We start from the raw sequence: 26500 nt of genomic DNA on the forward strand, positions 1-26500 counted from the left end.
GCCTTGTGGTATTCATTCGAATTCCTGAGCTTGGTTTACATGCATTTTCAGCCTAGAATACGCCGCAGCTGTCGACCGAGCAACGTGCAACCCTCGAGAGAGGTCGTGGGAAGAAAAAACCGGATTCTCCGCAAAATTTGGACGAAGCGCGTGACCGGCGACTAACCGGGTACGTATGCGACCGGCTCTTTTCCGGCTCTGTTCCTCATCATATCCGACTGTTCTGGTCAGCAAAGCACGACTATCTTCTTTGCTCAGTACAGATCGGCTAGCCAGGCCAGTATCCGACGCTCAAGAATGCGGTGTCCTCGAGCAAGCTGGGCGATGAGGGCGATGAAGCTGGTTTCAAGGTACTTACTTACAAAATGCTCTCATAAGTTCATCAAGCTTGCATGTTCTGGTTGGGTGGGGAGGGAAGGGCTAGAAATATGCAGATCCGTCGATTGAGGAGCTCGCATTTGTCTGAGAAAGACCTTGAAGCCAACGTTCACAAAACGAAGCCGGGGAAGTTATTCCTCAGGGCGTGGCGGATAAGGTTCATACTCAATCACGCGGTATGCCTTTTTCATCAACTTTCATTATCGCTCAAGACACTGATTTGTTGAGATCTTCTCCCGGGAAACTGTGAAGCTTGTCCAACTCTACATAGAAAGATCCGGATATGTTCGTGCGAGTTACGCGCCATTTTACTCGTTATTTGTGACATTTGTGTAATTTCCTTGGTGAGAATCATGTTGAATAGACACTCTTTTTCTCTCTATTCGATGGTGCATGAGGATCAATGTCGAGGATTAGAAAGGAGTTGTGAAGGAGGCATCACAATGAGAGCTCTTGCGCGTGAGAAAAAACTGGGCACATGTGCTTGAGGGCAGGTAATCCCTTTCATCGTCAACCGCGACTATCACCGTTGTCCTCCTCGAACCCAGACTTTAAAGTCAGCATCAACTCAGAACAAGACTATACGCCGTTCTAAAACACGCATATCTGATTTAGCTCCATACACTCCGCCAGCACATCCATTTTCATTTTCCAAAAACGACCGTAACCACCCACTCCGATTCACAATTGCGAGGCTTAGATTCTCCGCGAAGTTATTTCAGAAACCATTCAAGACAGTTCTTTCTTAGAAACGTTGAAAATGTCGCAAGCAGCAACCTCCTCGACAGCAACATCGTGAGTCATCCACGCGATACTTCCTGTTTTCTTTTTTTTTCTAATCACACGAACTTTCGTTATGACTTCAGACCAGCTCCAAACAATCACGACAATTCATGGAAGATTGGACTTCGCCCACCACCAAAAGATCTGCGCCCACAAACCGAAGATGTAACGGCGACAAAGGGCACCGAATTTGAAGACATGAATCTCCGCCGCGAACTACTCATGGGCATTTTTGAAGCCGGATTCGAAAAGCCTTCCCCAATTCAAGAGGAAGCTATTCCTATGGCCCTCAGCAAACGAGATATCCTCGCCCGTGCTAAGAACGGTACGGGTAAAACTGCAGCATTCGTTATACCATCTCTTCAACGAGTCGACCCCACTTTGAACAAGATTCAAGTCTTACTTCTCGTGCCTACACGAGAACTGGCACTACAAACATCACAGGTATGCAAGATACTAGGGAAACATATGAGGGTGCAGGTCATGGTTACGACCGGTGGAACGACCTTGAAGGACGATATCATGCGGCTGAGCGAGACGGTGCATGTCCTTGTAGGAACACCAGGAAGAATTTTGGATCTTGCTGGGAAGAATGTTGCAGACCTCAGCGAGTGCCCTGTTTTCGTGATGGACGAAGCCGACAAACTGTTGTCGCCCGAGTTTGCGCCGGTTATGGAGCAGCTATTAGCCTATCTACCTGCACAGCGGCAGGTGATGCTTTTTAGTGCTACTTTCCCAATGATTGTCAAGGATTTTAAGGTGCGCTACACTTTTGGCTTCGTTGACTCTCGTTACGGCAGCTGAATGTCTTCGCTTAGGATAAAAACATGAGGCAACCATACGAGATTAACTTGATGGAAGAACTTACTTTACGTGGTGTCACGCAATACTATGCCTATGTCGAAGAGAGACAGAAGGTTCACTGTTTAAATACCCTTTTCTCGAAGGTATGTTATTTGCCACTTACTCTACTCTTACCACTTACCTTTGATTGCAGCTCCAAATCAATCAATCCATCATATTTTGCAACTCTACCAACCGGGTTGAACTTCTCGCGAAGAAAATCACCGACCTCGGCTACTCTTGTTTCTACTCGCACGCCAAAATGCTTCAGTCTCACCGAAATCGCGTCTTCCACGACTTCCGCAACGGCGTCTGCCGAAACCTCGTCTGTTCAGACCTCCTCACGCGTGGTATCGATATCCAAGCCGTCAACGTTGTCATCAACTTTGACTTCCCAAAGAATTCCGAGACTTATTTACACAGGATAGGACGAAGTGGAAGATTTGGTCACTTAGGTTTGGCAATCAACCTTGTGACATACGAGGACAGGTTCAACCTGTATAGGATTGAACAGGAGTTGGGAACAGAGATTCAGCCTATTCCCCAGATCATTGATAAGGGATTGTACGTTGCACCTAGCGCGACAGAAGAGGAGAGACAGGTTCAACAGCAGGTTCAACAACAGCAGAGGGTTCGCCAACAGGATCAGGTTGTATACCAGAGTAATGGGATTCAACCTCAAGGTGGTGCTTACCGTGGTGTTCCGGCGGCGGCACGATGAACACTCATCCCAAATGTCGGGGAAGCGACAATTGAAACGGAGAGCTTTGAATTCTAAATGCGAAGTTTAATACCACCATTGTTTCCATTCGACATCCTCATTGCCTGGTGCATTCGTCCTGGCTCTCCGTTGAGTCCTTCCCCCCTCGCCATCTCTCTTCTCAGTTAAACAATCTCTCCTTCACTCTGTCTGAAACGTGTATCTATATCCTCGCCTACGAGTTATCGTTCCAATTTCCTCGAGTTTCCCCACTGTTCTTAACTACTCGAAGCCATTCTTTGATCTCTCCTTCTCATGTACGCCCTAGCGTTTCTCCTTCCAAATCTGATACCATACTATCGAAGCCTTACTCAATCGCCGTCCTACCACCCTTTTACATACTCCTAAGATATTCTATATCTTACACCTTCCACCGTACGTCCTTGATACTTACCCCCCTCCAACCTTTACCCTTTTTGACCTTGATCCCGTGTCTGTCCCCTCCCGTTCATCCCCTTCCGTATGACGTTGGCTAGCTGTTTGCTCTTGCTCGTCACCGGCTGTAATTTCTTGTCCCGACCCGTTAGTAGTCGTCACTTTCCTTGGCGTATAATATGCGTTTTTGGGTAGACGGGTAAAACAGAATGCCATTCGGTTGTTGTTAGTGTGAGTCACGATTCGGGTTTCGTCTACAAGTAAGTTTTAGCTTTGACCATTACATATGGTCATCCACCATGCACAGCTTCTATTCTCCAAGTTACATTCCTATTAATCTTGTCAGAGACTCGGATCGTGATCTCATTGGGGCTAGTCGGGTGATACGTAGGGAAAGGTGAACCTCTCTGTTTCTCGTTTTTCTCTCGACTGACTGAAGCTTTCCTAGGTATAATGAACCGAGTGCTCGGTTTTACGACTGGCTTTCAAGGTTCTGATCTGCAACTGGCAGTTCAAAAGGTTAGATGTATGGGTTTCTCGTGCTGCATTCCAGCTCCCATTGGATTTATGTCTATCGATTTAGGTGTATCGCATGACAGCCGTGAAGCTAAGGTCATGGTCATCTGCATCAACCCTTATGATCAACGGATCGTTGGAGTTGACTGCATGGAGATTAGATGGGTTTCTCTCCAGCCTATAGGGTCAGCAGAGTTGTGAATAGATCTCTTTATCCAGAGGTCGAAACCATCCATCCGACCGAATATCGCACGGCCCTGTTGCGTTGAACCAGTTCGAACCATCCAGGATCTCATTCTCAACGCTCACGAATGGACAATCGTAAGTTGACGATTGTAACTCTCATTGCAGGAATCGTGGCTTTCTTGGTATGGTTTCGACGTCGAGCGAGAAAGCATCTTCCACCTGGACCACCGGCGGATCCGTTAATTGGGCATCTGCGTATTATACCTCAACAGAAGCAAGCAGAAGCATTTCATGAATGGGCGAAAATCTATGGTTGGTGCACATTGATATACTGAACTGGTTACGGCCATTTGCTGATTCTATGGATTGCAGGAGATGTCATGTTCTTGGAAGTTCCTGGCCGAAAAATGGTCGTGCTGAACAGTGTCGAATCTGCGCGAGCGCTGTTGGATGACAAAGGATCCAATTACAGTTGCAGGCCGTGGTTCGTGGTATGGGAATTGTGAGTACGTCATATCGGTTGGGGTTGATTATGGATTCATTTTCAGGATCCTGTAGAATGGGATGGACATCCTCATTGACACTTTTACCACATGGAAAGCAGTTTCTTAAGCATAGAAAGATGCTACAGACGTTTTTTGGGAAGAAGGAAAGCCTCGCGTTCAATGATATTCTAGCCGAAGAAGCGCGAATTCTCGTCAAAAGTCTCCTTGAAGCAGGAAAGGGCGACCTTCTAAAATATGTACATCGGTGAGCCCTGTCAACCGATATCTTGGCGGACTCGCTGAGTGTGCAATTGTTCAGACTCACTGTTTCCAACATTATACGAGTTGCGTGTGGACATCAAGTGAAGTCCGATGACGACCTGTTCATGCAGCTCGCAGAAGTTTTCGCACAGGCTGCATCAAACTCTGGACCTATAGGGAATACTACAGTTGACCTTCTCCCATGGTGTACGTTGATTTTTTTTTAAAATCTCTTTCAAGATGCAATACCCTAAAAAAAATTCAGTGCGACACTTTCCCTCGTGGTTCCCAGGTACTCACTACGCTACTATGGCTCGGTCCTGGTACAAAGTCACTCGGAAGATGTATGATATCTCCGTCGAAGTCGTTGAGGCTGAGATGGTAATAGCAATCACCTTGGATCGAAGTGTTTTCTCATCAACATTCTTACCTCTAGAAAGAAAACAGGATGATCACCAGCTCGTTCGTCTCAGAGAAGCTGGAGGAGCTAGCCGACCACGTTAATGATCAACAAAATGACGATGCAGTCAGCCTCGAGGACATTAAAAGTGCCGGAGCCACGATATTCGCTGCGGGTAAAGAGACGGTTGGTTCCTTGTTTTTAGAACGACGGGTATCGGCGTATCGCTGGCTGACGGCTGTGCCTTTAGTCCTATGATACTCTTACGGGGTTCATACTGGCAATGGTGCTCAACCCCGAAATCCAGCAGCGAGCATATGAAGAGATTATTGCTGTGGTTGGCCAAGATCGTCTTCCCGACCTGAGTGACCGCGAATCTCTTCCGTACTTGGAATGTATTCTGCACGAGAACCACCGGTGAGTCTCCTCCAATATTGTTGATTAGTGGGTTCTAAATTGGTTGCAAGGTGGCATGTCGTCCTTCCCTTGGGTACATTGATCTTTCCTACTCTCAGGGAGACCAGGGCTGTTGACTTCTCATAGGTGTGCCCCATCGTGCTCAGGAGGACGACATTTTTAATGGGATGTTTATCCCTAACAATACCGTGGTGATTCCGAATCACCGGTATGTCCAATGTGAGCGTTGCGCTGGCTGACTGACGGATTTTTTTCTTCTAGGGCCATGAGTAGAGATGAGCGTGTATATTCCGACCCACTGAAGTTCGATCCATCACGGTATCTTCCCGCACCTGAAGGAAAGGCTGAGCCTTGTTTTTCTGCTGCTTTTGGCTTCGGACGGCGGTGAGTCAGACTGATAATATTTCCGATATCCTTCTCATGAGACAGCACATCTATCTACCACCCGCAGAATATGTCCCGGGCGGCATTTTGCTGACCTCGCCATTTGGCATGTGGTGGCGTGTCTTCTGGCGACTTTGGAGATCCTTCCGCCAAAGGATGCGAAGGGTAATGTTGTCATACCAGAGGTAAACATTGTGGAAGGATTTGGCAGGTATGCCTAGAATCATTATTACTATCATGTCATATCTGTGATTTGACCTACATTTCCTTGTATAGTGCAGTTGCACCGTTCGAATTTGAAGTCCGTGCTCGATCTGAGAAGGCTAGAGCTCTAATCGCAGAGATTGAGAAGTAAAGCGAAAAGCCCCTTTGATTCGACTTTGTCTCTCATTTCCTTGTCAACTACCTTCGCACCAGAATCTATAGTGGACACGATCATGTCTTCCCCAGTGGGCGGCTGGGCCTCAATTGAACTCCATCTTATTTCTCTTTTTGCATCGTCGCGACTGCCGATGTTCCACCGTATCAAACCCTATAGAAGTCCAAATCTTGTCTAAGCGCCTCAACATATGGGAGAAGGTCATGGTCGGTCCGGACACCTCGCATCGGAAAATAGTGAGCGTGGGAAAATCGGGCAAAGCACCGCCGCCGAAGTCGCTTTGTGTTTGCTTTGTGTTGACTTCCGCATGCCACTCTTCATCGACGTCCAAACTCATTCAAGTCATTGTTTCACATGAGCAACCTGGGATGGCGATCGCTTTGACAATTACAAATATGCGGCACCCCTCAACCCACTCGTCTATTTCTGATACACTGACAGATGATCGTGAGACCGAACTCGTTTGCAGCTCTACTCTTCTGTTTGAATTTTCCCAGACTACATACACCTGACTACCTGCATCCTGTTGCACGAAGGTTAGGTGGCCTTCCTCACCGTTCCGATACCATAATGGGATTAGAACAGTGGGAGTTTCTGCCCGGAATCGAGACGCGCTTTCAAACCGAAATTGTATCGGTTGGGATTTTGGTTGGGGAGTACCTGAACTGCATCTTAATTCCCGACACCCAATGGATAAACACAGTTTGGTGGTTTTGCTCGTTACAGGGATCTTGGGTGTTTTGATCAAGTGGTGGTTTCAACGTCGGGCGATCAGGAAACTCCTTCCACCTGGGCCACCTGCAGACCCTTTTATTGGGCATTTGCGTATCATACCTCGAGGGAAACAAGCAGAGGAATTCCATGAATGGGCAAAGACTTACGGTTCGTGCATAATACATAAGTCATTGGTAGGGAGCTCACTGACTTTGTGGATTGCAGGAGACGTGATGTATTTGGAAGCCCCTGGCCGAAAGATGGTCGTCCTCGATAGTGTCAAGGCCGCACAAGCACTTTTGGAGGACAAGGGAGCCAATTACAGCTGTAGACCTCGGTTGGTAATATGGGAATTGTGAGTATATGTTAATTTGGCATCGAGTAACATCTGACCATGATGGTCAAATAGAATGGGACGGACATCTTCTTTAACCTTTTTACCACACGGAAAGCAATTTCTCAAGCATAGAAAGACGCTGCAGAGGTTTTTTGGGAAAAAGGAAGCCCTCGCCTTCGATTCTATGCTTGCCGAAGAAGCACGATTGCTGGTCAAAAATATCCTTGTATCTGGACAGGGACAGGGCGACCTTCTAAAATATGTGCATCGGTGAGCTTCTATTGTACAGTTCGCAGGCCTAACTGAGCCTCTCACTTGTTAGACTCACTATATCCAACATAATGCGAGTTACATATGGACATCAAGTGAAATCCGATGACGACGTGTTCATGCATTTAGGACAAGTTTTCACGTATGCTATTTCTAACTCGGGACCTATCGGAAACACCCCAGTTGACCTCTTCCCCTGGCGTGCGTTATTTATCTCTTTGATTCAGGGTGCAAGGACTAATCCTCCAGAATGAAGTGCGTCACTTTCCCTCTTGGTTTCCAGGTACCTACTACGCCACATTGGCACGGTCATGCTACAGCACCATTCGGATGATGTACGATATTCCTATCGAACTTGTTATGGTAAGGCAAATGAAGTCAGTTTTAGATCTGAGTTTCTTATAGCTTCCTCTAGAAAGATAAGACAGTTACACGATCGTTTATCTCAGATAAACTGGAGGAGCTAGACCAAAATGATGACCCGGAAGCATTCAGTCTCGAGGATATTAAAGGTGCTGGAGCCACGCTATTCTCTGCTGGGCAGTCAACGGTCGGTCTCGGACCTTTCAAACAGGACATCATTAATTGAACCATCTGGCGCGCCTTTAGACCTACGATGCTTTGACAGCGTTCGTTCTCGCAATGGTTCTCGATCCCAAAATTCAACAACGAGCATACGAAGAGATTATTACCGTGGTTGGCCAAGATCGTTTACCCGACTTGAGCGATCGTAAATCTCTTCCGTATCTGGAATGCATTCTTCAAGAGAATTTCCGGTGCGTCTACTCCCGACGTGGACAGTAACTTGGCTCAATGGATTGGTTGCAAGATGGCATGTCGTCTTTCCCTTAGGTACACCAGCCCCCGATATCTACAGGAGGACATAGCTTTTTAACCTTTCCCATAGGAGTGCCTCATCGCGCTCAGGAAGACGACTTTTTTAACGGGATGTTTATACCAAAGGGCACCATTGTAATTCCGAATCTCAGGTATGCCCAAGGTAAGCATTGCGTCGGCTGACTGACAAATTTTCTTCTTTCGAAGGGGTATGAGTCGAGATGAGCGTGTCTATTCCGATCCTCTCAAGTTTGATCCTTCGCGGTATCTTCCCGCACCTGAAGGAAAGGCCGAGCCTCCATATCCTGCGATGTGGGGTTTCGGAAGACGGTAAGTTGAACCAACATTATTGCCGATTCTCAATCCTTCCTTCTCAATAGATTTACTGTTCCGCAGAATATGTCCCGGTCGACACTTTGCTGAGACGGCCATTTGGCATGCGATGGCGTGCGTACTAGCAACTTTGGAGATCCTCCCGCCAACGGATGAGAAAGGTAAGGTTGTTGTGCCGGAGTTGGTTATCACGGAGGGATTCGCCAGGTTCGTCGAGATATCTATTCTATTCACTCGGGCCCCTTTTGACGTTGAGTTCTCCTTAATAGTGGGATTGAGCCGTTCAAATTCGAAGTCCGTGCTCGGTCCGAGAAGAGCAGAGCGTTGATAGAAACGATTGATTAGTGCAGAATGGACTAAGCCACCTTTTCAGATCTTCGACTGGAACCTTCCTATGCTATGAAATGATGTCTTCTTGTCCTTGAATCTCTACCGGCTACTTCCCTACTTGAGAGCCATAGTATTTACGAGAACGGTTATTTTGATGACTGAGATGTAGCTGTATTTATTATACTCCACCCTGTAAGTTACGAACAGATAAATAGGCTATGTGCTTACGTGCCGTTGCATCGTCACCCTGTCCTCGGGCCCTCACCTTCCTCTTATACTTCTTCAACAATAGTCTGTCCAACCCACCATCATCCTTCGGAAATTCCTTCTGCCACTGACTATGCAGATGTACACCAAATATCTTTCCCAAAACTACATCCAAGGGCCCGGGGCCGCCTTCCTGCATCCCCAACCCAGAAATCCATTTCTCTTTCACGTCGTCCGCTATGAAAGGGTCCGGAAGTCGAGTATCTAATCTGTGGGAAAGTACAATGGAAGGAGTTTGAAGGGCGGTATAGCTGTGGCGACGAGTCTACGATACAACTTGAGGTATAAAATGGAACCAGTCGGTTGAGCCTGGGCGTGGAGGTGAGTCGGTGTGCATGATATGGAACGCTTCGCAAAGGTATGCCGAGTGTCGACGAAAACGCATGAGGGCACCGTTTAAAGGGGAGTATTTTTTGTCTGCAAGACCCAGGTGAGGAAAAAGGAAAGTCTCTTAGTAGAAGTGAACATACTATAGCAATCCCATTGAGTCACAAACTCGTGTTCCAGTAATGGTTCGAGGTCTCTGGTCAACAACGAATCCATATCGACCCAAATGCCCCCATAGTTCCACAACAGCAGCAGCCGACTCGGAATTAGAACCCCGTCGAGCCAACTTGAAGCTTTCACGTCCTTGCTTTTCAATAAATGGCTATTCTCCAACGTTGTACCGGTGGCAATTTGCGGAATGTCCACAATTTCGAGCGTAAACGCCTGTGGAAACCTTCTGAGATACTTGCTCAGAACCTCGTTTCCGCTGAGATCACCGTTCGACCACAACACAAGACGGCTGGTGTGGATGTTTGGCGAAAAATGATTTGATCATCCATTCTTGCACCGAGCGGTTCGAGGTCAGGTGTGGTACTGGATTCGTTCTTCGTCTGGTCGAAGTGGGTTGTCGACGTTTGTTTTTGACGGATTTGGAAACGTTCGGCACGAGGCGGAAATCTCAGGAGTCTAGTGCTGGGTTTCGTATTGATTGGTTTGATACATACGAATACATACCATGTTTAAAACGTTCAATACCAACTTGGCCAAAAATTTCCGGTATTGAACCGTTTTGAACTACGTCATGATTAGGTAATTAATCAGGGACAAGCCAATGATATTTCTCTGTCACGTACAGCCCGCTTCCCATTCCCATACTATCCGACCTCTTGAATCCTATTCCCAGCAACGCGGAAGCCTTGTTCAACTGCCCGGATCCTCACAAGGTTGATTTAACGTCTGACCTCTCAACGCTGGGCTCGTTGTCAGATATAATTCTTTGCACCAGCGGAAAGCTGCTCACTTCTCAAGTATGTTGATTGGAAATTATCAAATCGTTACCGAAGGCATGGCACCAGTACTGCACCAGTACTGCCCTCATGCAAGTCATGTTGGTCAGACAATGGAGCCAGAAAATGGAGAGAGGAGAATTAAAGGGCAGAGTTTAATAAATACATCGTTCTAGAGCTAATTGTCGCACTGAACCCCAAAATACTTTACCACTTATGACGGGCGCTTATATGTTTAAAACTCGTTTAAAACGTTCAAAACAATCAATACGAGGGACCCCAAAGTTCGATACATTACATTACGAGCGAAGATTAGTTCAATACCCAGCCCTACAGGAGTCCAATGAAGGATTTAATTTCCTAATAATAATTTCCGAATATACGGTTATAGGTCCGATCCGGCGGCCCTCATTTCTGTCTATGTACATACCTCCAGCTGTTTTGAGGTGGTTTCTGTCTACATCGGGATCGGGTAGCTGTTTTTTCGCCCATTTCTGTCTACATTTTTGATAGGACAATGTAAGCAGGCATCAAATGTACTATTCTGGTCTACCCATGTCCGGTGTCCCCGGCTTCCGGTTGTCAAGCAGATCAGACATAGCTACCGACGACCCATCTACATCACTATATCGGAGTGTGCGGTCCATTTTGGTGCTTTCTATCTACATCAGGATCGGTCAGTCGGCCATATTTTTACCCATTTCCGTCTACATCCCGGATCAGGGCGCCTAGGGCATATGCCCCCCTCCTGAAATCTCCCATTGGCTCATAGGAGCCGACTCGAATGTTCTTTGGCAGCTGGCAGCGGTCTGCTGCGATTTTCTCCTACGACTTGAAGGAGCCATAGAAGTACTTACTACATGCCACATGTTGTCTCCATGGCCTAGTCCTTTTCGGTAACAATTTGGCCACTCGTGGTAAGCAGTTCCTTTTGAGGTCACCAAAAGTGATATTGTTATAAGTAGATGGTTGCAACCCGATGAAGAAACTACAGCAGTGGGTATCTCGAAACTAGAAATACAAATACATTATAAATAAACTCATGGATATGATATATCGTAGTCATATCTCGAAAAGAAGGACGAGAACGAGTCTGTGAGCACCTCAGTAAGAGGTGGACCACTGAGTCAGATAGGGAGCAAGGCTAAGTGAGTTCCTCTTCGCCTCCTCCATCAGCAGAGGAATGAAAGGAGCTAGCTGAGCAAGCACATCATCGGTAATCTTCTCCGGCATGAATCTAGCCTCGTGAACTGTTCTCAAAAGTGCAACCTGTTCGTGCAACAATGATGTCGTCGCAGTTGGTTGTTGAGCGGTGGTCCTATCTTCCTGAGGAGGAGCACTGCCATGAATGAGTATATGACTACGAAAATCGAAAACAGCACAACATACACGGCGTGTACTGGTTTTTCAGTAAAGGGGTCCTTGTTGTATAATACCGACCTAGACGACCGACGGCAACCGGTGAGTCGTGGCATCGAGATCATTCGAGGCTGAGAACATACCCAAATTCATTTTGCTTGTTTCCGCCGGCCCACGTATTGGAACTCGCATTGACAAACCCATAGACGCCACCTTGTGCGCCTTCCATTGGACTAAAGGTAGAGTCGTCGCAAAAGCTCTGCTGTTCTTCTGCACTGCAGCCGGCTACGTTGAGATTCTTGTCGAGCCCGAAATTCGGTTGTGCAAGTTCCTCATAGGTCCTATCAATGAAGGTAGACCGGATGTCAATTTTAATGAGACAGGGAGACGGGGAAGAAAGGTACCCGTTCGCTTCGTTGCGTATTTCACGAAACTTGAGCTCCACCTCCTCGCGAAACCGTAGACGAGCCCTAAAAAAGAAAGAGACGAAGATGAGGTCAGTAAAAATAAAGTCATTCAGAACACAAGGAATAGTTGATTCCGCGGAAGCAAGTTTCGCGCCACGCGACGAAATAAGACAGACGCGACTCACCTAGAGATTTCCGAAATGTCGTTGTCGTAGTTCGGGGCGTCGCGAATACAAGGGTGGTTCAGTAAGTGAGCGTACGAGGATTCCATGGTCGAAGAAAGCGGTAAGGGGAATGGTAAAGTAAGGATGTCGAAGGTCGAAGGCGGAGCCTTAAATCTTGGGGCGGGCAAAGCATAGAGAACAATGATCATAGGCGCCAATGTACAGATTCGTCCATGCATTGGCCCTCCGCAGCTGCCACAATTGATGGATGTCCTCAATCGCAAAACTAAATAGGCAGTGAATAACATCTCATTAAGGTCGCGATCCCGGGTCGTGAAGACAGAGGTCAGCCCTCACGTCTGAAATGAATAAATGGTAAGCAGTACGAGATGTTTTTCAATGCGGAACAGGACTGACTGGCAGAACTGGTTCTGAATGCTATATCTTTGTATTTCACATTTACGAGACGACTAGAGGCAGTCGCCGTGTTCTGCTTGACGATCCTATGGTGCACCAGTGTGATTAGGGTGTGTGATAAAAACCAGAACCGAAGATCCTACCGTCGCACTCGTGGGGGCCGGTAACGCGTTGAGAAACGGAGCCACATTACGATATCGATTGTATTCCTCGACTGCCTGAGTGCATGCAAGCTAACGGGCCATTCTTCCTTCTGGATTCGCCAGAGACATGCCATGGGCGAAAGATTTTGGATCTATTGCAAAGCGTCCAGGCCCCTGAACACCATTCCGATTTCAGTTGCATTATCTTCTTGTATTGTCTATTCTCCGTGGAATGTAAGGCCTGCGATATAGAATGAGAGTGAATTGTTGGCATACGAGAATCTGAGACGCAGATGTGACGATGTGACGAGTGTGAGAAGAGAGAAACTGGTAAAGTGAGGTCATGCAGGGAATTAAGAAGTGGTTGAGAATGAAAAGTAGGTTGAAGGTAGATTAGGGAGATTTAGAATGGTGGTGGTATGTACCAGCTTTACCGGAACAAACGAAATATTTCCCGGTCCGTTGTCACATTTCTGTGACTGTGTTATTGAGGCGATCAGCCTTGATCCCAGCTCTCTTACAACCATCCCATGGCATCCTACCTACACCCTTTTAAGTACCTCGACGATTTCGCCAAGGAGAGCTTCCACAACGAAGACCCAGACTACTGCACTTTACATGAAATAGCCTGGAAAAATAAAGACCGTACCGCCCTTTTCGAGAATGTCGTTGGCTCCGAGTCTTACAAATCCCTCAAACTTATCGTACCATTAGTTGGCGGTAAACAAAGACGCCTGTTGGTCACTACTGAATATAAAACCGCTCTTTCCGATGCAAATCTTTGGTTTAACGGACAGGAGGTCCCCAGAACAACGTTTACTCAGGACGAGTCTTATTGGATGCCGGCGGTTCACGAAGACCCGAAAATGGATTCCGATGATAAAGGTGAAGACTTGCATATGGGTACTGATAAAGGTCCGGATTGGCCCACCTCATCCGAACCTCAGGGTGTCTTTATCGTCTGTGGGATCCCCGGCATCGGTAAGTTTTACTACGATGCTAAGAATAATGCTTACAATGACATTTGTCTGCAGGGAAGAGTTGTTTTCTATATTACGTTCTCGTAGAACGTCTGCTCGCAAATCTTCCCACTTGTTTCCAGACTCATCCCAACGACTTTACCTATTGGTGTGACAAGGGCGTGTTTCAATGCACCATGGAGCGTGTGCGATTGGGTTTCGTCATCCCGAGCGATGTTTGGTTTCTTGTGGATTCAAACCAGAAGGTCAAAGCTCCCCGTGCAGGCATTCTGAATACGTATGCACGGGTTATACAAGCGGCTTCGCCACGGAAGGATCGTCTCGATTGGGCACGAAAGGAAAATCAACAGCCCTATACGTGGATCATGAAGCCCAGCCCGCTGCCAGAGTTGTTGATCATGTATGCTCCGTGTATCTTCTTTATTACTGTCATCTTCTCACATCTTGCATAGGAGGCATTTTTGGGCGCCTAAGCCCACAGTTGAGGAAGTGACGGAATTTGTGGCGAATTATGGTCCATCTGCTCGCATCATCATTGGCTTTGCTCGTCAGCCCAACCGATACCGCGCAATACTGAAGGAGATCACTGCAGGAATGACTCTGGAAAAGCTCGAACAACTTTCAAAAAGCCTACATCGGTTGGACGCTGTTGACGAGGCCATTTCGCATCGGATCCTGGGCATATACCCAGGTGAAGAACGCATCGATAGAACCCTTGGATTCCATACATCAGAAATCTACCGTCTCGTAAAAGAAGCTTTCGGACGAAGTTGGGATGCACAGCGCATGTTTGCAATGTTCAATTCTGTTGGCCAGACACGAGGAACTGCAGGACACCTTTTGGAGGACGTAACTGGAAGGTGAATGACGGGGTCCGGAAGCCGCAGAAGAATTTCCATTAACAAAACATCTTCATACGGTGGCGAAAAGTACCTCCTTCTCGGTTCCAATACAGGGATCGTCGACGCCGTCCGCAAAACATCCACTCCTCCTCAACCTCTCTCAGTCTGTCGGTATGGTTCTGGTGATGCCAACGTTTTGAGGGAGAAGTCAGGTCAATATTGACCATCTGTCACCAATCAAGCAACTTTCAACTCCTTTATCGTTCAACTCCACACGCAAATGTGTGTTTGCATTGCAGTTTACGGTTTCCAAGGATCACAGATTCAACAAGGAAGGATCACAGTTCTTACTGGGGCACTACAGCAGTTACAAGCTCCATTTTATCCTGTTTAGTACTGAGAATGTCAACCTTCCCGTACCCATTGGCTTCGATGAGGATTGGGCGTCAATGTGGTCGACAAGGCCATGGCAGTAGGATGAGCAATTCCTGATCATGTTGTCTCTATGTACCATTATGAATCTACCTTGCACTATCGCGTTTCTCTGCGTAGTCTCGCAACAGTTCATGACACCTGGCAGATTGGCTGAGCGAATCATTTATTTATTATGACAACGTTCACTGCGTTCGTTTGAAGGGCGCTACGTCAGTCGACTTCCTTCTTTGTGACTTTGTCCGGATTCTTGACCAGAGCCGCAAGTGCCTGAGGAGAGGCCCAGAATTGTGATTGATCACCGGTCACCTCTCCGCTCGTGTACTTTGTCGTTGCCATCGCTGTTCGACGGTGGAGCGAGGTGAAGGGTAAAAGGTATGCCGAAACGCCTTATTAGTATAGACCGCCGGGAGAGGGGAGTGTTTTTTTTTAAAGCTGCAAGAAAAGTTGCTGAAAAACCCTAGTAGTGAAACTCATGCAGAGGTCTCTGGTCAATAGCGAATCCACGGTTTCAAAACAACAGCACTCAATCGAATTTCCGTCGAGCCACATCCCTGCGAGTTCTTCAAAGCTTCAACTATTCTCCAACTCCATTTGAGCGTAAACGTTCTAGGTTACTTGACCAATTTAAAGGCCTTGTTTCCGATGGATCACTGTTAGACCACGGCGTCAATATTCTGAATGGCGAAAAAGGACTATGCCTGTGACTCGGACGGTCTTCCGTCGAATCTTGAATTGGGTTGTCGGTATTTGCGGACTGTCAAGGTTGAAATAGTACGATCACCGTGGGAAGAGTCAGCGTAGTGCGAAACTCGCCCATTACATAACGATGTGAAGTCAAGTTTTGACCATTACCACATCTTATTAACACCTCCCGAATCACTGATACACGTACCATCGGATCCTCTTGAAGTTCTCATGCTAAACGAGACTGGAAGGTCCTGGGGAGATCATCACCTCTACACTCCTGCTTGACTTTTCCCAGCTGCAGACTATTGGAAGTGCGAAGGTTAGGGACAGGGCGACCTTCTGAAATACGTACATCGGCGAGTATCTGTGGAACCGACTGAATCATTTTGTTAGACTGACTGATCTCCTGAAACTGTTACTTAGACCCACTGTGTCCAACATTATGCGAGTTGTGTACGGACATCAAGTGAAATCCGACGACGACGCATTCATGCAACTTGCAAACAGTTTCGTAGACGCTGCTTCCAACTCCGGACCTATAGGGAACACTCCAGTTGACCTCTTTCCCTGGCGTACGTTTAGCATTTCTCTCCGTGATTCAGGGTGTAAGAACTGATCGATGATCCTCTACAACTAGTGCGTTACTTCCCCTCTTGGTTTCCAGGTACATACTACGCCAAAAAGGCGCGGTCGTGGTACAAAACTATTCGGAAGATCTACGATATTCCTGTCGAATGTGTTCAGGTTGAGATGGTAAATAGTCAACGAATTCAACTCTTAGATTCGAAAATTTTCTCAAAGACGCTTCTAGAAAGATAGGACGGTCACAAGATCATTCGTCTCGGATAAACTGGAGGAGCTACGCGACGTCGATATCACTGGCCCAGAAGTACTCGGCCTCGAGGAGGTCAAAGGTGCCGCGGCCACCTTATTCACTGCTGGGCAAGAGACGGTAGGCCTTGTGTCTTGAAACAGCATATCCTTAATGAACTGAACCGCTTTGCGTACCTATAGTCTTACAACACACTGACAGGGTTCATGCTGGCCATGATTCTCAACCCCACCATTCAGCAACGAGCGTATGAAGAGATCGCTACAGTTGTCGGCCAAGACCGTCTTCCAGACCTGAGCGACCGCAAATCGCTTCCGTATCTGGAATGTATCCTTCACGAGACCTTCCGGTGCGTGCGTTTCATGAGGGCGAGTAATTGTCGCAAGGTGGCATATCGCGCTTCCCTTGGGTATATCGATCTTTTTGCGCTTTATGGAAGACGAAAGTTGTTGACTTCTTTCACAGGCGTTCCTCATCGGGCTCAGCAAGATGACATTTTCAAGGGGATGTTTATCCCTAAAAATACCATTGTGATTCCGAACCTGAGGTATGTCCAACCTGAGAGTAGCTCTAGGGCCCGACTGAAGGTCGGATCTTCTTGCGTTGTAGAGGCATGAGTAGAGATGAGCGTGTCTATTCCGATCCTCTGAAATATGATCCCTCCCGATATCTTCCCATGCCCGAAGGAAAGGCCGAGCCTCAATTTTCTGCTTTCTGGGGCTTCGGACGACGGTGAGCAGATTCCAACTGCTAAATGTTCTCCAAAAAATCCGATTTTTCCTTCTCATATCGACCCATTTATGTCACTGCAGAATATGTCCTGGTCGACATTTCGCTGAGCTGGCCATTTGGCATGCGCTGGCAACTTTGGAGATTCTCCCACCAAAGGATGAGAGAGGCAATGTCCTTGTACCGGAGTTGATCGTGACGGAGGGATTTGGCAGGTTTGTGTGCAAGCCTGGGTATTATTTCGTTATTTGACGTTGGCTTTCTTTTGTACAGTGCTATTGCGCCATTCAAATTCGAAGTCCGTGTTCGATCCGAAAAGGCTAGAGCACTGATCGCAGAGATCGAGTAGTGCAAAAAGGAAGGTTTCGGTTTTTCTTCAGTTCTTCAAGTTGGTTTTGTCTGTATCAACGGTCACAGCGAGTTACTCAAAATCGAGTCCCGTCATGAGATCTCCCATTCGGCAATTTTTATCTTCAGGATTAGTCTCATCGAAAGCAGATAGGTAATTAGGGGTGTAAGTATAGCAGTCGGAATCACCCAAGGTGGTCGTTGCTAGAAGTTGGAATGACTACCTTGGAAAGAGGTGCTAAACTGTGTTTGATCCTTGGAATCGGAAACAGAAACAGGATGTAGGATGTTTCATAGTTCACCATGCGAAACCACACGGCGGATTCGCTGTGTATACATTACAGGTCCAGATGGTGATTAAATGATAAATATGAGCGCCTGATACATCAGAGGGAGGTGTTTACACCTCTGTTTCGCCCTCCTTCTTGCCCTTGCTGTAGACACGAAATCTGGATGAGTAATGATTCATTGTAGAGCATGTCTGACTTACCCAGACTTGGAGGGCAGTAGCGATGACTCGATATGGGGCACAACACCGCCTTGTGAGATAACAACGTCACCCATGAGTTTGTTCAATCTAGAGAAGATAGTCAGACCGATGGCGGCTACCGAGGTGCAAACCAAAACTCACTCCTCATCATTCCTGATCGCCAGCTGAAGATGTCGAGGAACAATACGTTGCTTCTTGTTATCTCGTGCAGCATTGCCAGCAAGCTCCAGAATTTCGGCGGCGAGGTACTCTAACACCGCCGCGAGATAAACTACCGCAGTTGGAGAGTCAGTTATTTGTGGGAGATATACAAGCATGAGAAGAAAACGGACCAGGAGCACCAGCACCGACACGTTGAGCATAGTTTCCTTTTTTCAACAACCTGTGCACACGACCAACAGGGAACTGGAGACCCGCCTTGGCCGAACGCGATGTACTCTTGCCAGCTTCACCGCCAGCTTTGCCACCAGAAGATTTGCCAGATTTTCCTATTGTATCGAAAGTGCTATGAGCTGGGCGTCGTCGTTCATAAACGCCTGACAAGGAAGCTTACCCTTTCCGCTCTGTGAAGTTTTTGAAAATGAGACATCGCGAGGGATTCGATGAGGAATAACGCACCATGATGATACAAGATTATACAGAACAAGTTGAGGAAGAATAGTACACAACTAGAGTTGAGTGTGCGAGTTGATGGTGGTAAGAGGTCAAGAGAGGAATTTGTCGCGGTTCCAATCAACGCGCACCGTATTTATTGTGTCATGGTTAGTCTACACGTGATACGCGCGTCACGTCCGTCACGTTATTTTCCAGCTAATGCTTTTACTCCTGTCGTCGTGCTACAGAAGACTGCCATGGTCGGTGTGGTCGACATTCTCCAAAGGAAAGCTGCAGTACTCGACGGTGAAACACGCTCCGTCACCCTCAAGTAATTCACCACCTTCCCCCGTCCCTGCTGACCCTTCTCTGCCTCCTCTTGACATTTCGGGCCTTCCCTATCTTAGTCGTCCTCTAGGCGTCACGGAACGGCCTTCGACTGAGAGACAATCGAGGCTACAGAGGATCAAACAAAGTCTTTCTGATGATGAAACCATTGCCAGAGAAAGAAAACATCTGTATGTCGGAATTCGGAATGAACTTGTCGAAGTCCTTTAACCGTTCGATCCTAGAGTCAAGGAGGCTGTTACAAAAGGATATTTCCATGATCTAAACAAGACTAGAAAACATGGTGGAAAGACTTGGATTGCCCCCAAAGTGCTCATTCGCGAGGATGTGAGTTTTTTGTAGCCACGCAATAAAAGAACCTCACAGATTGGTTAAAACTTAATAGAGAGCCTTGTACCTACCTGATATATCAGGGAAATGCCTCGCCGATGGTTCTGAAAAACATACCACGACCATGTGTTTTGGCCGGATAACATTACTCTCTTTATTAAGCACTCGGATATCTGAGGTATGTTTCGACCCTCCACGATGACCTCTCTTGATAAAATTCTTGCAATAGTTCCATTCCGCTTCTTTCACCAAACTCGCAATAGAACGTTTCTCTCACCATCCTCTTTTCCAACATATCCAAATAAATACCCAATCCAACGCACTTAAGTCGTTCCTCGTCCACCTTCTCAGACGGTCTCTCCGCTCCTCCATACCAACTGAACAACACCCTTTATATCTCCTTTCCTCACAGAATCTTGAATACCTGAGGGAACCGATGGGAATCGACAATGATCGCGTTGGTTATGTGTATTTGGTGGACGAAGATTGTAAAGTGAGGTGGGCTGGATGTGCCGATGCTACGGCAGAGGAAGCGCGAGCATTAGAGGTGTGCACGGGGGTGTTATTGAAGAGATTGGACAAGAGAGAGGAAAAGGAGAAGAGACATAGCAATGATAAATGCGATAACTGATGCTTGACACTAAAAGTATCTATTAGTACTACCGTGGCTCACTTGCAAATTGCATCTTCACGGCGCCCACTGCTAAACTTCAACCATAACAATAACCCAAGTCTCATCACATGGTCAAACGACTGCGAGCAATGAGAAACAAGCGCGAATCTTCATGCAGGAGTGAACACCAGCTGAGTAAATGGTTCCCTCAGCCAATCTGCCAGGTGTCATGAACTGTTGCGAGACTACGCAGAGAAACGCGATAGTGCAAGGTAGATTCATAATGGTACATAGAGACAACATGATCAGGAATTGCTCATCCTACTGCCATGGCCTTGTCGACCACATTGACGCCCAATCCTCATCGAAGCCAATGGGTACGGGAAGGTTGACATTCTCAGTACTAAACAGGATAAAATGGAGCTTGTAACTGCTGTAGTGCCCCAGTAAGAACTGTGATCCTTCCTTGTTGAATCTGTGATCCTTGGAAACCGTAAACTGCAATGCAAACACACATTTGCGTGTGGAGTTGAACGATAAAGGAGTTGAAAGTTGCTTGATTGGTGACAGATGGTCAATATTGACCTGACTTCTCCCTCAAAACGTTGGCATCACCAGAACCATACCGACAGACTGAGAGAGGTTGAGGAGGAGTGGATGTTTTGCGGACGGCGTCGACGATTATCCCTGTATTGGAACCGAGAAGGAGGTACTTTTCGCCACCGTATGAAGATGTTTTGTTAATGGAAATTCGTCTGCGGCTTCCGGACCCCGTCATCAACATCGCCTTCCAGTTATGTCCTCCAAAAGGTGTCCTGCAGTTCCTCGTGTCTGGCCAACAGAATTGAACATTGCAAACATGCGCTGTGCATCCCAACTTCGTCCGAAAGCTTCTTTTACGAGACGGTAGATTTCTGATGTATGAAATCCAAGTGTTCTATCGATGCGTTCTTCACCTGGGTATATGCCCAGGATCCGATGCGAAATGGCCTCGTCAACAGCGTCCAACCGATGTAGCTTTTTTAAAAGTTGTTCGAGCTTTTCCAGAGTCATTCCTGCAGTGATCTCCTTCAGTATTGCGCGGTATCGGTTGGGCTGACGAGCAAAGCCAATGATGCTGCGAGCAGATGGACCATAATTCGCCACAAATTCCGTCACTTCCTCAACTGTGGGCTTAGGCGCCCAAAAATGCCTCCTATGCAAGATGTGAGAAGATGACAGTAATAAAGAAGATACACGGAGCATACATGATCAACAGCTCTGGCAGCGGGCTGGGCTTCATGATCCACGTATAGGGCTGTTGATTTTCCTTTCGTGCCCAATCGAGACGATCCTTCCGTGGCGAAGCCGCTTGTATAACCCGTGCATACGTATTCAGAATATCTGGATCGGGAGCTTTGACCTCTTGGTTTGAATCCAAAAGAAACCAAACATCACTCGGGATGACGAAACCCAATCGCACACGCTCCATGGTGCATTGAAACACGCCCTTGTCACACCAATAGGTAAAGTCGTTGGGATGAGTCTGGAAACAAGTGGGAAGATTTGCGAGGAGACGTTCTACGAGAACGTAATATAGAAAACAACTCTTCCCTGCAGATAAATGTCATTGTAAGCATTATTCTTAGCATCGTAGTAAAACTTACCGATGCCGGGGATCCCACAGACGATAAAGACACCCTGAGGTTCGGATGAGGTGGGCCAATCCGGACCTTTATCAGTACCCATATGCAAGTCTTCACCTTTATCATCGGAATCCATTTGCGGGTCTTCGTGAACCGCCGGCATCCAATGAGACTCGTCCTGAGTAAACGTTGTTCTGGGGACCTCCTGTCCGTTAAACCAAAGTTTTGCATCGGAAAGAGCGGTTTTATATTCAGTAGTGACCAACAGGCGTTTTTGTTTACCGCCAACTAATGGTGCGATAAGTTGGAGGGATTTGTAAGACTCGGAGCCAACGACATTCTCGAAAAGGGCGGTACGGTCTTTATTTTTCCAGGCTATTTCATGTAAAGTGCAGTAGGCTGTTATTGTGCTGTGGAAGGCCCCATTGGTGAAATCGTCAAGATTGTTAAAAGGGTGTAGGTAGGATGCCATGGATGGATTTGAGAGAGGACTGAGATCAAGGCTGATCAACCTTGGTCGCCTCAGTAACAGTCACAGAAATGTGACAACGGACTGGGAAATATTTCGGTTGTTCCGGTAGAGCTGTACTAAAGCTCGCTAATCTACCTTGAACCTACTCTTTATCCTCAACCACTTCTCAATTCCCTGCTTGACCTCACTTTACCTGTCCCTCTTCTCACATCTGTGTCTCAGATTCTCGTGTACCAACAATTCACTCATTCTATGTTGCAGGCCTTACATTCCACGGAGAATAGACAATACAAGAAGATAATGCAACTGAAATCGGAATGGTGTTCAGGGGCGTGGAGGCTTTGCATTAGATCTATCCTTCGATGGAAATATTTCGCCCATGACATGTTTCTGGCGAATCCAGAAGGAAGAATGGCCCGTTAGCTTGCATGCACTCACTGTAATCACTCCAAAGGGCGGCTTGAATCGCACTACATCTCCGTACCCCGACTGCCACCTGGACTCGGTCTAGATGATGAGGGCCAATGCATGGGTTCGGGATGGTCTCTGACCTCCCCTGACTGTTCCCGAAAAAGTTCTCCGAAATCTCCTGTCATTTTCGAGATCGGTGAAGGTAAGGCTAACTTGAAACCCGTTGCAAGATCACCAATAAGAAACGACGGCTGGCGTGCCTCAGATAGTGAGCTATATATTAGATATTGTACGGAACCTCAACAAGATCGAGAGAGACTGAGTTGAGGACATCGTGAGTTTCCAGCGGAGCCCCTCTTCTATGGAAGCAGTACCCAATACAACATAATCATTTCCGCTCCGTGGTGACCATGTCCAGGATTGGGCCTCAACATTCAACAACCATTAGAGGATTTTTGACATATTAATTGAAGAATAGACGTCTGAACTCTGGACGCTATTGACCTGAGAGCAGAGCGTGGGACTTCAACGTTTCAACTTGCAGTCATGTGACATTTCCCCACGGCTCACCTTTGCCTTTGGTCCACCGTCAAGACAATGCACACATTCACGTACCAGGCTCTTGGTTTCAACTGCAATTGCTATAGGAGATACAAGGCCTCAAATGACCGTTAATAGGCTTGATTGATTACGCGGTTGAAACTGGAACCTGATTTGAGCCATGTTCGCCGAGCCGTCTAGTTTCTCTCCTTTTTTGGTTTCAGGGCGCGAAAGAGTTCACCTAGATAAAAGGTGTACTCTTCCTGTTTCCGGTAGTCAGGAGTTTCTTCGAGCTCTCCTCGCGCTTTGCATCGTCCTTCACATACCTGATCATGTTTCTACTTCATTTTTTCCGATTCGTGGTTGTTGCTGGACTTTCAAGGAGCAGTCAAACAGTCAGTATTGGCCCCAAGGCTGACTTGCCGATCGTTAATGCGCGTATCGCTCCGGATGGCTTCTCTCGTGCAACAGTTCTGGCCGGGGGCACCTTTCCCGGGCCCGCAATCACTGGAAAGAAAGTAAGCCCGAGCACGCCAACATTTTGTTCATTTGTATTGACCGTTCTTCCAGGGAGAAACATTCGAAATCAACGTGATTGACGACTTGACAGACCCAACGATGCCGCGAGCGACCTCGATTGTACTAGTTTTTCCTTTGATTCCATTTCCCATCTGACTTGGTATTAGCATTGGCATGGGCTATTCGTATCAGGCGCGAGCTGGGCAGACGGGTAGGTTTTCACGTCACTCTGAGAGGTGTGCTTGGGCCTTTTTGCTAAAGATTCTGCGCAGAGCCACGAGTGTCACCCAATGTCCCATCTCTCCCGGCCAATCCTTCAAGTATGAGATTCCGAATCCCGAACAAGCTGGAACATTTTGGTATCACTCCCACTTAAGTAGAATTCTTCAACTTTTGTTTCGTCTTCCTACTTACTCGAATCGTGATTGTAGAGGCTCAGTTTTGTGACGGTCTTCGCGGACCCCTGGTCATTTACGACCCGCATGATCCTCATTCAAATCTATATGATGTCGATGACGGTGATAGGAAAATCCTTATATCCTTTCTTCAAGTTTTGATGTGTGTTCTCGATGACAGAAAGCACTATCATCACCCTCGCCGATTGGTAAGTGGTTGAAACTTTTTTTATTCCTTGGTCACAACGTTGACGGTGGGAGACAGGTATCGTACGTTCGACACGTCTTTCTTGGTGTTCCGGAAAATGACATTTTCCCAGATCAGCCTTCCTCCGTTTATGAGAACCTTAGGGGCGTGCTGTAGGTACCCATCTTAATATTTATGCCGTTCGATCCTGAGCCTCTTATTGAAGTCAGGCGAATTCAACTCTCATCAACGGGCTTGGTAAGAATAAAGAAAGCCGCCAGTTTTTTGACATTATTTGATATCTCCGTCTTCAGGTCGCTATAAAGGTGGCCCGGATAGTCCACTTGCAGTTATATATGTTGAACAAGGAAAACGGTGGGGATTTCCAACATGCGGTATTTTGACATCCAAGCCAATTGAATCATCTAGCTATCGGTTCCGACTTGTTTCCATGTCGTGTGATCCCCACTTCAATTTTTCAATTGATCAGCACGCCTTGAAGGTGAGCTGAACCATTCAGTTTCAGCTCTAAGTAGATACTGAGGTCCGTTCACATAGATCATCGAGGTTGATGGGGTGAACCATCAGCCTCTCGATATAGATTCCCTACAGATCTTTTCAGGTTCGTTCCGTTTACTCCATGGCTCGACTTGTAAATCTGAAGCCATGAACGAACATAGGTCAACGTTATTCTTTTGTGGTAAGCGTGTTCTGTCTCCTACATATTTATCGCAAGTTACATTACTCGTTATCAGCTTCACGCTGACCAACCGGTGGACAACTATTGTACGTCTTAAAGTCGAAGTATGTTGATGCATTGACTGAGCGATCAGCTTTCTAGGGATCCGGGCTAACCCTGATTTTCCTGGCATACCTGGCTTTGATGGCGGTATCAATCAAGCCATCCTACGCTACAGAGGGGCAGCCAAAAGAGACCCCGAGGGCAGGAACATTACGACTACGAATCTTCTCAAGGAGACGGACCTTCGGCCCCTCGAGAGCCCCGAGGCTGTAGGGCAGCTTTGATTCCTCTTTTCTTTCTGCTTCACTGACCTCTCCCTTCGACATATAGCCTGGTGCACCTAACATTGATGGTGCTGATGTTTCACTAAACATGGCGCTGGGTTTTGTTAGTGCTACACGTAGTTTTGTTCGAATTCACAGCTAATGCTTCATCTCAGAACTTCGAAACCGGACTTTTCAATATAAGTGGCGTGCCTTTCACTCCCCCCACAGTTCCCGTTCTTTTACAGATCCTTAGTGGTGCAGCGTCTGCCCGTAAGTTCGCGACATGCATTTCAAGCTATTGCTTCTGAATCTTTACAGAGTCACTTCTACCAAAGGGTTCCGTTTACCCGTTACCTGGAAACAAGACGATTCAGATCTCGTTGCCAGCGGGGGACACCGTCGGTGCACCGGTATGTCTTCTACTGCACCTGCTCTTCATTTTTTGATTGCCGAAACGCTCCTCTATGATCTAGCATCCTATGCATTTGCACGGAGTACGTTTCTCTTTTTCGCACTCGTATCGTACCTCTAACCTCATAACTCCCGCAAATTATTAAGCACACGTTCAGCGTCATTCGTAGTGCGGGCAGTCAGGAGTACAACTACGTCAATCCCGTTCGGAGAGACGTTGTCAGTACTGGTGGTTCGACGGACAATGTGACCATCCGCTTCCGGACCGATAATGCTGGACCGTGGTTCTTACATTGGTCAGTTCCTCCTAATGGATGTTTAGCTCGAAGTGTTCATCTCATGCCATATTGTCCAGTCATATTAATCCACATTTCGAGCAGTAAGGCTATATTTGTTTATATCTTCGATCAAAATGTTGATAACGTTCATTCCAGTGGTTTAGCTGTCGTACTCGCTGAAGACATTCCGGAGATCAGAAGCCTTGCTGCTACCAATGGTGAGTCGCGAAGCGAGTCAAGTATAGTTCCCCTCGGGGATTCACTAACATCAACTTGTTCGGACCCGTTGACAGGCGCCTGGAAGGAGCTTTGTCCTATTTATGACGCACTACATGAGAATCTCTAAGCATGGTGTCCTGTAGCCTTTTCACTCTACGTGTTGCCCTTTCTCTTCCCTCTGTATGTGA

The 26500-nt window shown here is 47.1% G+C and overlaps 12 protein-coding genes across 12 annotated transcripts; 9 read left to right on the forward strand and 3 right to left on the reverse strand.

Annotated features, from left to right (window-relative positions):
* Positions 1–1138: 1138 nt before the first annotated feature.
* Positions 1139–2725, forward strand: DHH1 (DExD/H-box ATP-dependent RNA helicase dhh1; the record flags this gene model as incomplete). The annotated part of the gene is made up of 4 exons (XM_043150096.1): positions 1139–1173; positions 1245–1920; positions 1980–2108; positions 2159–2725. The coding sequence occupies 4 exons, from the start codon at positions 1139–1141 to the stop codon at positions 2723–2725; spliced, it is 1407 nt and encodes a 468-aa protein (XP_043011181.1).
* Positions 2726–3348: 623 nt separating this feature from the next.
* E1B28_005532 (uncharacterized protein) lies at positions 3349–3856 on the forward strand (the record flags this gene model as incomplete). The annotated part of the gene is made up of 4 exons (XM_043150097.1): positions 3349–3364; positions 3531–3536; positions 3588–3665; positions 3723–3856. 4 exons carry the CDS (start codon positions 3349–3351, stop codon positions 3854–3856), a joined length of 234 nt encoding a protein of 77 aa, XP_043011182.1.
* Positions 3857–3966: 110 nt separating this feature from the next.
* E1B28_005533 (uncharacterized protein) lies at positions 3967–6143 on the forward strand (the record flags this gene model as incomplete). The annotated part of the gene is made up of 12 exons (XM_043150098.1): positions 3967–4153; positions 4214–4343; positions 4400–4591; positions 4646–4794; positions 4853–4968; positions 5024–5173; positions 5238–5404; positions 5455–5477; positions 5531–5612; positions 5666–5788; positions 5856–5999; positions 6065–6143. The coding sequence occupies 12 exons, from the start codon at positions 3967–3969 to the stop codon at positions 6141–6143; spliced, it is 1542 nt and encodes a 513-aa protein (XP_043011183.1).
* A 713-nt stretch (positions 6144–6856) lies between these two features.
* E1B28_005534 (uncharacterized protein) lies at positions 6857–9003 on the forward strand (the record flags this gene model as incomplete). Its single annotated transcript, XM_043150099.1, has 12 exons — positions 6857–7049; positions 7107–7236; positions 7291–7488; positions 7541–7689; positions 7745–7851; positions 7904–8038; positions 8098–8264; positions 8318–8340; positions 8396–8477; positions 8533–8655; positions 8722–8865; positions 8928–9003. 12 exons carry the CDS (start codon positions 6857–6859, stop codon positions 9001–9003), a joined length of 1527 nt encoding a protein of 508 aa, XP_043011184.1.
* A 2496-nt stretch (positions 9004–11499) lies between these two features.
* E1B28_005535 (uncharacterized protein) lies at positions 11500–13458 on the reverse strand. Its single transcript, XM_043150100.1, has 7 exons — positions 13296–13458; positions 13020–13237; positions 12481–12962; positions 12293–12358; positions 12032–12229; positions 11919–11969; positions 11500–11868 (listed from the first exon to the last, which is right to left on the reverse strand). Exons 3-7 carry the CDS (start codon positions 12765–12767, stop codon positions 11634–11636), a joined length of 837 nt encoding a protein of 278 aa, XP_043011185.1. The 5' UTR covers positions 12768–12962; positions 13020–13237; positions 13296–13458; the 3' UTR covers positions 11500–11633.
* Positions 13459–13549: 91 nt separating this feature from the next.
* On the forward strand, positions 13550–14863 carry E1B28_005536 (uncharacterized protein; the record flags this gene model as incomplete). The annotated part of the gene is made up of 3 exons (XM_043150101.1): positions 13550–14000; positions 14054–14399; positions 14452–14863. The coding sequence occupies 3 exons, from the start codon at positions 13550–13552 to the stop codon at positions 14861–14863; spliced, it is 1209 nt and encodes a 402-aa protein (XP_043011186.1).
* A 1542-nt stretch (positions 14864–16405) lies between these two features.
* On the forward strand, positions 16406–17288 carry E1B28_005537 (uncharacterized protein; the record flags this gene model as incomplete). Its single annotated transcript, XM_043150102.1, has 5 exons — positions 16406–16535; positions 16601–16716; positions 16775–16915; positions 16978–17204; positions 17261–17288. 5 exons carry the CDS (start codon positions 16406–16408, stop codon positions 17286–17288), a joined length of 642 nt encoding a protein of 213 aa, XP_043011187.1.
* Positions 17289–17301: 13 nt separating this feature from the next.
* Positions 17302–17873, forward strand: E1B28_005538 (uncharacterized protein; the record flags this gene model as incomplete). The annotated part of the gene is made up of 4 exons (XM_043150103.1): positions 17302–17342; positions 17405–17527; positions 17608–17739; positions 17798–17873. The coding sequence occupies 4 exons, from the start codon at positions 17302–17304 to the stop codon at positions 17871–17873; spliced, it is 372 nt and encodes a 123-aa protein (XP_043011188.1).
* A 279-nt stretch (positions 17874–18152) lies between these two features.
* On the reverse strand, positions 18153–19074 carry E1B28_005539 (uncharacterized protein). Its single transcript, XM_043150104.1, has 6 exons — positions 18981–19074; positions 18916–18925; positions 18695–18850; positions 18504–18633; positions 18363–18449; positions 18153–18306 (listed from the first exon to the last, which is right to left on the reverse strand). The coding sequence occupies exons 1-6, from the start codon at positions 18981–18983 to the stop codon at positions 18273–18275; spliced, it is 420 nt and encodes a 139-aa protein (XP_043011189.1). The 5' UTR covers positions 18984–19074; the 3' UTR covers positions 18153–18272.
* A 79-nt stretch (positions 19075–19153) lies between these two features.
* On the forward strand, positions 19154–20350 carry E1B28_005540 (uncharacterized protein). Its single transcript, XM_043150105.1, has 4 exons — positions 19154–19474; positions 19529–19631; positions 19690–19812; positions 19864–20350. Exons 1-4 carry the CDS (start codon positions 19176–19178, stop codon positions 20263–20265), a joined length of 927 nt encoding a protein of 308 aa, XP_043011190.1. The 5' UTR covers positions 19154–19175; the 3' UTR covers positions 20266–20350.
* Positions 20351–20454: 104 nt separating this feature from the next.
* Positions 20455–22396, reverse strand: E1B28_005541 (uncharacterized protein). Its single transcript, XM_043150106.1, has 3 exons — positions 21894–22396; positions 21495–21840; positions 20455–21442 (listed from the first exon to the last, which is right to left on the reverse strand). Exons 1-3 carry the CDS (start codon positions 22342–22344, stop codon positions 21025–21027), a joined length of 1215 nt encoding a protein of 404 aa, XP_043011191.1. The 5' UTR covers positions 22345–22396; the 3' UTR covers positions 20455–21024.
* Positions 22397–23320: 924 nt separating this feature from the next.
* Positions 23321–26439, forward strand: E1B28_005542 (uncharacterized protein; the record flags this gene model as incomplete). Its single annotated transcript, XM_043150107.1, has 21 exons — positions 23321–23813; positions 23866–23934; positions 23982–24025; positions 24087–24190; positions 24246–24418; positions 24475–24569; positions 24623–24654; positions 24711–24771; positions 24826–24898; positions 24955–25018; positions 25077–25096; positions 25152–25182; positions 25238–25407; positions 25469–25525; positions 25578–25674; positions 25723–25814; positions 25878–25898; positions 25963–26111; positions 26171–26194; positions 26250–26311; positions 26387–26439. Exons 1-21 carry the CDS (start codon positions 23628–23630, stop codon positions 26437–26439), a joined length of 1677 nt encoding a protein of 558 aa, XP_043011192.1. The 5' UTR covers positions 23321–23627.
* Between the last annotated feature and the right edge of the window lie 61 nt (positions 26440–26500).

Source organism: Marasmius oreades, chromosome 3 (assembly GCF_018924745.1).
Source record: "Marasmius oreades isolate 03SP1 chromosome 3, whole genome shotgun sequence".
Taxonomy (NCBI): Eukaryota; Fungi; Basidiomycota; class Agaricomycetes; order Agaricales; family Marasmiaceae; genus Marasmius; species Marasmius oreades.